The 12,998-nt window shown below is 36.1% G+C and overlaps 1 protein-coding gene across 2 annotated transcripts; it reads left to right on the top strand.

Moving 5' to 3' along the window:
- The first annotated feature begins 3,808 nt into the window (after positions 1-3,808).
- Positions 3,809-9,803, top strand: LOC114615630 (killer cell lectin-like receptor subfamily I member 2). 2 transcript variants are annotated; one of them, XM_028761309.1, is made up of 6 exons: positions 3,809-4,131; positions 5,411-5,503; positions 5,641-5,709; positions 6,815-6,966; positions 7,482-7,585; positions 8,339-9,803. In XM_028761309.1, exons 1-6 carry the CDS (start codon positions 3,927-3,929, stop codon positions 8,448-8,450), a joined length of 735 nt encoding a protein of 244 aa, XP_028617142.1. In that variant the 5' UTR covers positions 3,809-3,926; the 3' UTR covers positions 8,451-9,803. The 2 variants fall into 2 exon arrangements, with proteins under 2 accessions (XP_028617142.1, XP_028617143.1); XM_028761310.1 differs by having other exon boundaries at positions 7,510-7,585; positions 8,339-8,379.
- The last annotated feature ends 3,195 nt before the right edge of the window (positions 9,804-12,998 follow it).

Raw genomic sequence — 12,998 nt, 5'->3', positions numbered from 1 at the left:
CTCTCTCTCTCTCTCTCTCTCTCTCTCTCTCTCTCTCTCTCTCTCTCGTGTGTGTGTGTGTGTGTATGTAGTGTTTGGTTTATCTTGAGACAGTGACTCTCTGTATAGCTTTGGTTATTATAAATATCACTATATATTGATCAGGCTGGCCTTGAACTCACAGAGATCTCCTTTCCTCTACTGCCAAACTGCTGGGATTAAAAATATAGAAACAACTCAGTATAATATCCTTAGAAAGTAAGGGTGTGGCACTAGCAGATTGACCAAGCTCAGTAGAGAGCCCCATACCCGTGAATATGTAAATAGTATGAACTGGAGTAAATAGGTTATAAAAAGTGAAAACAAATAAAGAAGATACAAAGTTTGTAGGATGAGGCAAGAGGATGGTTCTTGGAGGAATTAGTGGGAGGAGTTGTAAGATAAATATGATCTAGATACATGCTATGCATATATACTGTTCTCAAAGTATACTATACTTCAAAAATTAGCATAAATGTAAATGTAAATGTAAACAAAAACTGGGAAACTTTTTCCAACTATACTTGCTTAGCAAGAGACATTCATGTTGAAATGAGATGATTCTACATAACACAGAAACATATGAGAGCTTAAATATAAAGATAAAAGTTAATAGGAAAAACACAGCATAATTTGTTAGTATAAACGCAATGTGTAATTTGCATTTATCCTAATATGAAATTAAGAAGAAAGAAAATTAAGAACAATTACAATGCAGAAAACAGTTAATGAACATATATAAAATATTCTGCTCTTAATAACATGAGGTGGGGAGGAGAAATGAAAAGAAATTTATAGGGTTGGAGAGATGGCTCGGTGGTTAAGAGCACTTGTTTCTCTTGCAGAGGACCTGGGTTCAATTCTCTGCACTCACAATGCAGTTCACGGACATCTGAAATCTGTAAATCCATCTTCAGGTAATACAACACCCTCTTCTGACTTTCAAGAGCATCAGGCATATATATATATATATATATATATATATATATATATATATATGCATGCATATGTATGCAAAAATTCATATACATAAATAAAATAAATATAGCTAAAAACACAGATTTGTATGTAGCTAAGTTACTAGGTCAAAATGACTCTAGTAACAATTTTAAGTTTTATCTGAGTCTTATGAAATAAGTAATTTTGGTACTCACAAAAATATATACAAAGGCCTGTACTGTTTTTCTCTATTGTCTTTTCATAGGTGTTTACAGGAGAGGAGCTGTTCTGCAATGGGTTGAGTGTGAGACAGAAGCCAGATGGCTTTCTGTTTAGGACAATGAGAGAAAGAGGAGAGTGGAAAATGTGGAGCCTTTACATCAGAAGATGTTTTAAGTCATGTCGTACCTTAAGATGATGGATAATACAACCATGATGGCTTGACTAAGAACGGCCCCTGTAGGCTCTTATTATTTGAGTGCTTAGGCACCAGAGAGTGACCATATTTGAGAATGATTAGAAGGGTTAGGAGACATGCCCTTACTGGAGTAGGTGCAGCCTTGTTGGAGAAAGTGTGTCACTGGGTTGAGGTGGGTTTGGGGATTGAGGTTTCAAAAGCCCACACCAGGCCCAGAAGCACTCTCTGCCTGTCTCTGTCTCTCATTCTTTCTCTGTCTCTCTGTCTCTCTGTTTGTCTCTCTCTGTTTCTCTCTCTCTCTCTCTCTCTCTCTCTCTCTCTCTCTCTCTCTCTCTTTCCTGCCTGAGGACTGAGGATCAGGATGTATCTCCTATCTACTTCTCCTGCTGCCATGTTGTCTGTGATAATCACAATGGACTGAACTTCTGAAATTGTAAGCAAACACTCAGTTAAATGCTTTCTCTTATAAGAGTTGCCTTAAGAGTGCTATTTCTTCACAGCACTTGAACAGTGCCTAAGACAACAACTAAGGATGGGATTTTAAAGGAAGGTCAGTGGAGAGACTATTTGTAATTTCTGCCAGGCAGGCGTGATGGATTCAGATGAGATAAGACTGATATTTTCAGAGAGGAAGTGCATAGATAGATTAATGAGAGGAAAGAAGCAAGGCTAGACATAGAAACATGCAGGGAGCATCTAAGAGTATGTTCATCCAATACCCTACAGGCTCTTAGTTCCCTCTGATATGACTCATCCATTAAGAATGAAAGAGCATGTGGGATAAAAATTTGACAATAATGGAGGACAGGCAATAAAATGAACTTTAGATCTGTGAGAGTGTAATAAACAGAAATTTTATAACAAGATTCTTATCTGAGCCAAAACTTTTTTTTTCAGGTTGATGACCTTGAATTCTTATCTTATAAATACTGTCTATTCTACAAGTACTTGACTTCTCAGACAAGATATAACTTCATAAAGAATTACAATTTTACTAAGAAGTAAGGACCAAATACATTCAGAGCAGTGTAGAGAGTTGGCAGAGGTTTTCAAATACAGTTCTAGAATCATCCTAGCTCTATGGAGAGAGAGTCACAGAATCACCCTAGCTGTATAGGAAGAAGATAATTGGTGGAGGCTGACAACAGAGTGTTGGGAACAGCCCATATAAGGCAAGACTAGAAATCAGAATCATGTTTAGTTCTGTATAACCTACAATCTTGCTTCAGTATTTTTAGCTGTGAGCTTAACCTTTAAAGTCCGAGTCATCTTCCCTGACCTTGTTTGAATATTCTTAAATTGAAGAGAAGCATAATTTCTTAGTCTGACACAAGTCTTGATGCTACCTAAGATCTCATATCTAGCTTGACTCTTCTAGTGGGTGGTTATTGCTACTTTTGTGTTTCGGATAGCTGTCATTTTGGATGTTACTTCACATCTCATTCAGATCATCTGAAAAAATAGCTTGAGGGGAAAAAGTTTTTGTGAAGTCATAGAATGTGACCACTTTATAAGCAGTAGTGATGAGTCCCATTGTACTAGGGTTGGCTTATTTCTTTTGCCCTCAGCCCTTCTAACTTGTTGTTTTCCATAACTGTCAATCTTCTCAATTACTGAACAATATACAAGTAGACTGCCATTTTCTGTGTTTATAGTGGTTCGATCAGTAGGGTGCACATATTATGTAGTTTTCTGTACTTTCTGATAAATTCCTTCCTAGAAAGGTAGATAATACAGTTACCTTATTTAGTTGTAAGTTCCAAGAATACCCATTTTGTTTTCCTACATGCTCCCCATCATGCACAATTACATATTATTTTCCAGATAAGAAAGTCATGTCATAGACTTTTCATTTGCATTTCTTCTTCTTTTTGATTATTGGTAGAATGTCTTCATTTTTCTTTTGTATAAAATTTTATTGTTAACAAAATACATTTTAATACTTTTCCTCATCTGTATATAGCTAAAGCTTAAACAATTTGTCTATTCTTTTTAGTCTTTTATCACTTCTTTGTTTATAGTCACCATTTTGATTTATTTAAAGTATGTGGGTGGATACTACATGAAATTAGTAATGCAAGTCTATGTGAAACTGAATTTTAACTAGCTTCCCTTCTGGTTTTATCAATATGATTATTTTGTCATTTATTCTTAGAGTAGTGAATATTTTCATTCCTCCCCTATATAACTAGTACAAATATTTGATCAGCAATATTTTTATAATCCCACCACTCCTTGAAATAAACATATATGTGTGTGTGTGATGTGTGTGTGTGTGTGTATGTGTGATAAATTCACAGAATAACATATTATGCCTGTGGTAGGCTTTTCATTGTTAGTGTGTATTTATTTTTGTCGTCACAGATGCACTGTCACTGTTTACATTGCAAAGACGACATCAGAACTAAGGCATCTCTCACTGGTGCAATAGGAAGTGAGAACTGTATTCTTCTTTATGTTTTTGTTGCTTGGAAGAGGTTGTAGAACAGTAGAGACAAGTTACCAAGACTGAGAGGAAGCTATTCCAGTCTTTTCACAATAACAAAAAAAAATGCATAAGAAAAGGCAAAATGAACCTGGAACAATCAAGCAGGAGATTATTAACATAGGAACAGAATCTTTCACATTTCAAGAGAAGCAGAGACCCTTGAAGACAGACCAGAGATCTACTGTGTGGAAAGAAGAACAGAAAAAACAGGAACTGAAAGTGCTCAGAGCTCAGCTCAGGACAGGGTTCAATACGGACAAAGGAACAGGTATGGTAATACATTTTGTATCCATTTTGTCAAGGCTAAATCTCAATTTTTACATGTGGGTGTTTATCTTTTCAAAAACATTGAATTGTGCCACTATCCTAAATGTCTGTCTTTTTAGCATCTTAATTATTTCAAGATACTACCATGAAGCAGATCAGTGCTTAAAGAGTCTCCATTTAATACCCCTAGATTATCATTGACTCAGGTCTCAATAGAATTGTATTACTTGTTGGAACTGTACACACAATTGTGTGGAAGATGTATACTTTCTATTTATCCCCATGTTATTTTTAAAGTAATTATTGACTTTTTTTTTAAAAAAGAACTATTCAGCCTAATTCAGCCCCATAAACACATGGCATATTATGTAAAATTATAAAAACAATTTGGAAGTAAAACTTATGGGATTTCATACTTAATGAGATAATGTCATTAAAATTTAAAGGTCAAATGGTGTTAACATACAGGGAAACAAGATTCTTTTTCTTTCTTTCTTTCTTTTTTTTTGTTTTTTTGTTTTGTTTTGTTTTTTGAGACAAGGTTTCTCTGTGTAGCCCTGGCTATCCTTGAACTGTCTCTGTAGACCAGGCTTGCCTCAAACTCAGAAATCCACCTGCCTCTACCTCCCAAGTGCTGGAATTAAAGGCATGCGCCACCACTGCTCGGCAGGAAACAAGATTCTTAGTTTAAATGATTCTGTAGTTTAGTAACTTTATCATCCATGAGAAAAGAGTTTCTCACTTTTGGTTTATGCAGTGAAAATCAGAAGATGTACAAATGTCTCTCAGTAACTAAGAGGAAAATATTTATAAAGACATTGTATTTAAGCTTCTAATCTCCAATGTGGAGCCAGAAAGGACTGGCAGAAAGGACTGATGGAAGAAAGCAGGGTTGCAGGTAGAAACTACTGGGAGAAAACATTTATCAGCAAGAAGCAAGCAACTTGCAAGATTTCATCAGGGAAAGGTTCAGGACAAGGAGACATGAATTTACATTGAGGAGTAGGTATAAATAAAGTATATTAAAATAGGAAGAGGGGTCACACAAATCCAACAACCAGCACTGCACTTCAATATGGAGAAGCAAAACAACTGAGAGTTGAGATGAAGTACATTGGAGTACAAAGAACTGGGCTGTCCAGGCCACCAAGAAACTATTAACTTCGGGATTGACCTCTGAAAAATTAGACAATGTTATATAGAGTTGGAGATTGAGACGCAATAGTCTTCAAGCCTTAGAAGTGATAAACTCTCTCCTGTCTTCTTTTTGTTGTGTCTAGATCCCTGGTTGACAACATGGCAAATGATTACAGTCATCCTGGGAATCTCATGCATTATTTTGGTTACAAAAGTGGGATTATTGATTCCAAGTTGTAAGTAACTATAAAAAATCTTCTTCTTATAATCAGCATACTATTATTATAATAATTCACTATGAAAAGTGAATATTATATTGCCCTAGTAAATGTATGCTAAATACTACTTATTACTGATGCAATTTTTGTTGTAGTATTTTCTAGAGGAGAAAATCAAAGCAGAGAGATCTCTCTTCTTAACCCTCTACGTTGTAACAATGATGGTGAGTATTAACTTTGTGCAATTTATTTCCAGCACTTTTGATTATTGGGGCAAAGTCTCTTCCTTAGATCCACGACTTTACTGAGAACAGTGAACAAATGAAGTGTCCTATGTTCAATTTTTTTTCCCTTGGGGAAGGAAAGAGAATAACATAGTAGAATGTGAAAACTAAAGTATTATAAATATAAGTGAATACTGTTTTTTTTTTCAAAAAATATTAGATATAAGTATAGTGAATACAAATACGAACCACTCACATTGTTTCCCTTTGTTTACATATCTTGACAACAGTATCAAATGAATTGGAATTAACCAGAGACAAATGTAAATCAAAACTCCTAGGGTTAGCACTTCATACTATGAATGTGGCTTAATATGAAAAGATTGGCATATCAGAATATGGCCAGAATGCTATACAAGATGAGTTGGGATGGCCCAACAATTCTACTCTTAGTTATTAAATAAGGAAAATGGAAAACAATTGTCCTTAGAGATAGCGGAGTCAATAGACGGCTTGCTTTTCAAGTATGAATACCTGAGTTTGATTCCCAGAACCCATGTCAAGAAGCCAGGCAAGGTCCCTTTTATAATCCTTATCCTATTATAGTTGAAACAGTTAGATCTCTGGAGTTCACTTCTTCTTAGTGAGTTATAGATCAGTGAAAAATCTTGCCTCAAAAGAAAACAAAGAAACTCAAAAACCACAATGAAAATTTATAAACAAAAATATACACAAAAAAACAAGGTAGGGGCAGTTGCCAAATGATACTTGAGGCTGTCTTCTGGTACACATAACATGTGCACATGCACATGTACACATAAACATGTACAAAGAGCTGTAGAAATGTTTTAAAATATTCCTACTAACTGTAATTTTGCTAGCTGTTTATCTGATTGGTTGGATTATTGATTGTCACCCCAACCACTAGTTATATTGATTTGTTTAGAGGTTTATATGAAACATGATAGTTTTTTAGTTGATTTAACCTGCTTGCACAGCTCATGAAATATATTCATTATATGATGTTATATATAATAATATGAATCATATTAATAAAGAATCATTCTGGAGCTCAGGACCCATTTAACACATGTGCATTTTCTAGACTCCTCCTGTGATCTTTGTTCATGTGACTGGATTGCTTTTGGAAACCATTTCTATCATATTTTTCATGGAACCAAAACCTGGGCAGAGAGTCAGTCTGCCTGTGAGGAACTGAATTCTCATCTTGTGATCATAGACTCTGAAGAAGAGCTGGTAAGTCACACATTCCTGCTTTTCTTCTCTTTGTAACTGATGGTACTGGGAACACTGTCCATGAAGATCAGATTGAATGCTTTGAAGGTCATGTGATATTTGCTCATGGTGATTTACTATTATCCTTAGTAAGAACATAGGGAGGACTCTCCAGCATTCCAAGACTTAATGCTACAAGAAAACCAAAGCAGGAAATGACCTCTAGTCAGCATTTTCTATGCAAAAGACCCAAAGCTGCTATTCAGTAAGGAAGGGACATTTCACCCAGCATGGTAACTCCTTCCTATAACCCTAACACTTGAAAGGCTGAGACAGGAGGACCAACATGAGCTTTGAGGCCAGTTTGGGTTACATAGTGAGTCTCCAAATCAGTTTGGACCATGGGGTGAAATTCTGTTTCAAATATTAAAGATATATACAAATTCAAAGAAATTATTTTTTTAGGAAGCAAAAAGAAAGAAAATGAATTAGGATTGTACATTCACTTATGGATTGTGATTTTCTGTACTCATCAGGAAAATTTGTTATTGTTTGAAATTGAAGGGTGGATTCTTCTCAAAAAGGATGGAACCAACAGGTCCTGGTTATGGGGAAATGACGGTAAAACACAGCACACCTTGTAAGTAAGATCTTTGGATAAAATGGGCTTTGCTGAGGGTAGTAGGACTGTTATACATGTGTGTCCTGTCTCTGTGTGGCACAGAGGAAGCATTGAGAAGAAAGAAAAGCACTCACTCTGATGTGGAAGCAGCAATCTGTAGGTCATAAAAGAGAAAATATGTTAGCCTGATAGAATCTCACATTGAAAACATTCACTCTACTGGACACCCTGGAGACACTTATACATCATTTTAGGAAGTTTGTAACTCTAAAGCAATGATTCCCTATCTGTGGGTTGTGACACCAATAAGGGTTGAATGACACTTTCACACACAAGGGTCCCATAGAAGACATACTGCATATCTGATATTTACAGTATAATTCACTACAGTAGCAAACTTACAGTTATGAAGTGTCAACAAAATAATTGTATGTGGTCACCACATCATGCAGAACTGTACTAAAGCTTTCCAGCATTAGGTAGATGGAGAACCGCTGCTAAAGCCGTGTACCATTTCCTATTTATTTGAATCCCAATCCTACTTTCTCAGACAGTGTAGGATTTACTTGTGTCTGATGTTTTCCATTAAGCTTACTGTTTTGCAATTAAAGGTCACCACTCACTGGTGGCTCGTTGTTTTCTTCCTGTAACAATATGTTTTCATCTCTTTGGCCTAGACTAGTTTTAGCTAATTCAAACTCTAATATTAAATTCCTTGATCTCTAATGACTACCTTATGATTTATGATTTTTTAAAATTGTTTTTCTACAGAATTTATGATTCAGAAAAGAATAACAGCTGTCATTATCTGCATGGGAACCTATTCATTTCTGGTGACTGCTCGTCTAGGAAATCCTATACCTGTGAATTTAGTATAAGGTGACACCTATTTCTCTAGTATAATTTTATTTAATTATGAACATCAAAATGTCTGTTATTTGTTGAGTTTATAATTTTTATGCTCTATCTTAGTCAAAAGACCAATAATGACAATTTTTAAGATTTTTTTACTGAACTCAGAAGTTGCTGATTATTTTTTTTACTTTCTACATTGTATTGAGAGTGATTAATATTCTTACCAGCGATCACCAGTCTTATAATAATTTATGTTGTTATTGATAAATTAAATTTCCAATAGTATTTATATTCAGTAACTTTACAAAATTCTTAAAGTAATAAAAGGATCCCAATTGCGTGAGATTTTTAAAAAGTTAGTTGTGTACTTTACATGTATAAGGAACAGGGACTCCACAGAGCATATGGTGGTCACAGGGCACGTTGGTGGAATTGGTTCTCTCCTTCCACTTTTATGTGGATTCCAGGGATCAACCTCAGGTCCCCATGCTTGCATGAAGTTTGCTACCCAGAGAGCTGTGTTACTAGCCTGGGTTTTGGTTTAGGAGTATGCTTAGACTTTGTTGTTTACCCTGGTCTGTATTCCCAGAGCTCAAACTAGTTCTGAGTCTCAGCAGACTTAGTAGGTAGACCAGAGATGCAGCCCACCTCACCAAGTGTAGTATTCCTAATGGGCAGATACCTTTGAAGATTGTTCAAAAGACATATTAATGATTCTGTTTGAAACAGCAAGAACAGATTTAACGGAAAAATAATAAATAACAAATGCAACTTTAGTTGAAATAGTTAAGAAGCTTAGAGTCTGGGGCTGAGCCCCAGTTGGGCTCTGATGTCAAGAGTGCTTACTGTTCCTGCAGATGCTACAGGTTCAATTCCTAGACTCCATTGTGCCTCTCATAGATGCCTGTAACTCTACTTTCAAACAATGGAATGCACATAAAAACTCACATAAGTGCTCAAAGAATTATTGAAGTTGCTACCATCATGCCATCTTGTCCTGACTGTTTTCTGCTTACTTATACAGTTCTTAGTTTTAACCACCCACACCATCTACCCTAGAAATACATTTGAATTCCCATGATCCAAGTTATTAACTGAAATAATTAATGTTTACACAAACTTAATGTAAGCTAAATAACTGAAGAAGGCATAATACAAAAGTAATTGTCATGCAGTGTCTAAAATTATTAGTTTGTTCTGCCAGATATTAATGTTGCAAGGTTACTCTTATCCTCATGTAACATTGATGGAAATTGTGGTCTTTGTGATTTTAGTCTTTAAAAATAATGTGTCCCTGAATTTCACCATCAAGACATGTATAATCCTGCCTTTGGTTCCCAGTAATAAAGAACTCATATATATGTTTACTTGGCTTATTCAACATGGTTTTCTTATTTTTCTTGTATGAATTACTACAATATAAAATCTAAATAAATCAATTTTTATAAAATCAACTCGGTCTGGCCACAGTTGTAAGGCATTGCCTTCTCTAAAGGGCAGCTAATACTACACTTTCAGTCATTTGAAAGGTGACCTGGTGATGATGAGAGGATAGATGAGAGAACCAAGAGAGAAATGAAACCATGACAGGAAAACACAATTCTTGCACTAAAAAGACTATAACTGAACATTTACATTTTTATATCTAATCTCCAAAAGAAACAACAGCAAACAGTTCTCCAAATAGAGTTCTAAGAATTATTGTTTTGGTTAAAATACAATGAACAAGCAAACCCTGAAGAAGAATTTCAGAGAGGAAAACCATAGCTGTAAGCATCATTTTCCTACCACTGACATTTAGAGACAATGACCGTGAAGCTAGAGAGATGGGTTAGTGGTCAAAAGCACTGGCTGCTCTCCCAGGGCACTGGCTTTCAACTCCCAGCACTCACAAAGTGGCTCAAAACCGTTTGCAACTCCAGTTACAGTGGATCCAACACTCTCCATAGTTTTAAAGGACATCAGGTACACATATGGTACAGATGCATCCAAAAGGCCTATTTCCATAAAATTATAGTAACAATAGTGATGATGACTATATGGATCAATAATTATTAATAATAATAATATAGATATTTTTATCAAACCCTAGTAAATTTAAAATCCTCTTAAAACGTCTGATTTATGTGGTACAAGATATTGGGTGCTTTGAATCAAAACACCAAGGCAGAAGACCACAAGAGCCCATGGCTGGGGAAAATTGGTATAGAACAGCATCTTCTGGACACTGCTTAGCTGTTGAAGTAATGATCCCGTGAAGATGCGGTTAAGAAACCTCTCTCCTGCCAGGTGCTTTTATATATGTGTAACACACTGAGTTTGATTTTGGCTGCTTTAATAAACATGAATGAGGTTATTTACTAGAATATGGGAAACTTCTCCATGGCTGCACCACTGACGATAATGATGAGTCTTACTCCAGGACACATTAAGTGCTCGTAGACCTTCCGTATGACCTCAGCAGTGCCCTCCCCATTCATGATGACAAATCTAAGGAAGTCTTTCACCAAAGCCAACCAGAGATGAGGGTTATATATCATTTTTAGATAATGAAAATGACATAATGTTTCATTCATCTTTACAAATCATTGAGCTTACAGTGGTCCATTCCACCAAGCAAACAAAAATACTGCAGTGATAAAACTAACAATAGCTGAATCTTGATACACAGCAGATACCAACAAGAATGAGAGTGAAAGCTGAGTGGTTCTCAGTCTCAATGGCTGCCTCGTGCTCACAGGTTCTGCAGCAAAATCTGGAAAGGAAGTTCCATAGCTGAACTAGAGTAGAAGGCTTGCCAACTTGACATCCTCTCCTCCCTCCATCATCTGCTTTTTGTTTTTATCTTCTTCTCTCTCTTCCCCTTTTTCTTCAATCTTTCCTTCATTTCTTCTCTCTTTTCTCCTATACCTACCATATCGATGTCCATCCATCACTAGCATCTTTCCTGTTGTTGTGTAACAATGTCTTCTATGACTGAAACATCCATTCTGTAAGAAAGCTTCAATACAGGAAGGAAACAAATCAAAATAGCTTCAGAAAGTCCCTGAAACTGACCAGATTCACTAACACAATCTATCTTCCCTGCAACAGTATATAAGCAGTAAAGAGTGCTGAGAATCATTCTTAGACCAAATGAGTCATCTGGAAAGGACATTCTTCAGGATGTTGAACTGCCTACAGACCCTGCAGTGTGCTTCTTGTTACTGGCTTATGTGAGCTGTCATTCAGGCTGAGGAAATCTTTGGTGATCCAGTTTTGAGTAATTTCTGCTCTAGCAAGTAACCCCAAAAAACTCATTGATTATCAAATTGGAATTTGATGATATCTGTACTTTGGTCTTTTATCACCTTACTATCTGGAGTGATCATATGTTTGTTCACATCACCATGGTTATAGTGTTACACAATACCTGTATATGCCAGTGTTCCTGCACATCTCCAGATATATTTAAGAACTCTTTATGGATATCAAAACCCCAACTAGCCATAATAAACACACACAAGAAAAGAAAAAAACAATTCCTCATACATTCAACTCTAGAAAACAATAAACATGCCATAACTTCTCAACATGCACATAGAAAGATATGACACTACAAGTCTTACATCACTATGGGTTGTATTGTGCCTTACATCACTATGAGCTGTATTTTGTAGGTGCTGTTCTTGAATTGGCTGTCTGTAGGGATCTTGCCTTAACCCAGAGTGACTGGCCTCAAAAGCTTTCTTTTCAAACTTAGGTGGAAATTCCCATGACCCCACAGTTTTTTCATTCCTGCAGGTCTGAAAAACTAGCATTATATGTATGAATCCAAAGGCTACTTCCATCTCAGTTAATAGCCAGGCACTGTTCTGAATGACCACATGTGCAGATACAGAGAAATGGAGTCTGGGTTCACAACTTGGAGATACTGTGTATGATCTGGACATCCTGAAGGTGCTGTTTCAAGCACTTTGGTGTACTATTTGAAATCTCCAAAATCTTAAATATAAAAGAGGAACACTTAATAAAGACCCTTAATTATAGAGGGACATATAGTCTTGTCTGTTTTAAAAAATATGTTTGTTTTTATTTTATGTGTATTGTAAGTTTTCCTCTGCCCTCTCTGTGTGTGTCTGTATGTCTTTGTGTCTGTGTGTCTGTGAGTCTGCGTCTGCCTACTTCATCAGTGCCTGGTAGTTTGAGAAGATAGAATATGTTTTCTGATCTTTTGAAACTGAAGTTACTAATAGTGGTGAATTATCAAGTGGGTGCTGAGGACTCAACCCAGGTCCTGTGTAAGAGCAGCAGCAAGTGCTCTTATCCACTGAGTCATCTTATCAACCCAACAGTGGACACAGTTCTCCTTTAAAAGAATGCAAGGACATTGAACATTTCTTTAGGTGCTTCTCAGCCATTCGAGTTTCTTCCATTGAAAATTCTTTGTTAATCTCTATACCCCATTTTTTAATAGGGTAATTTGGTTGTCTGGTGTCTACTTTCTTGAGTTCTTTGTATATATTGGATATTAGCCCTCTATCAGATGTAGGATTGGTAAAGATCTTTTCCCAATTTGTTGGTTGTCGTTTTGTCC

Source organism: Grammomys surdaster, unplaced genomic scaffold (genome assembly GCF_004785775.1).
Source record: "Grammomys surdaster isolate TR1022 unplaced genomic scaffold, NIH_TR_1.0 127290, whole genome shotgun sequence".
Classification (NCBI taxonomy): domain Eukaryota; kingdom Metazoa; phylum Chordata; class Mammalia; order Rodentia; family Muridae; genus Grammomys; species Grammomys surdaster.
The sequence above is the reverse complement of the archived record's forward strand: the minus strand, read 5'-3'. Positions and strand labels throughout refer to the sequence as shown.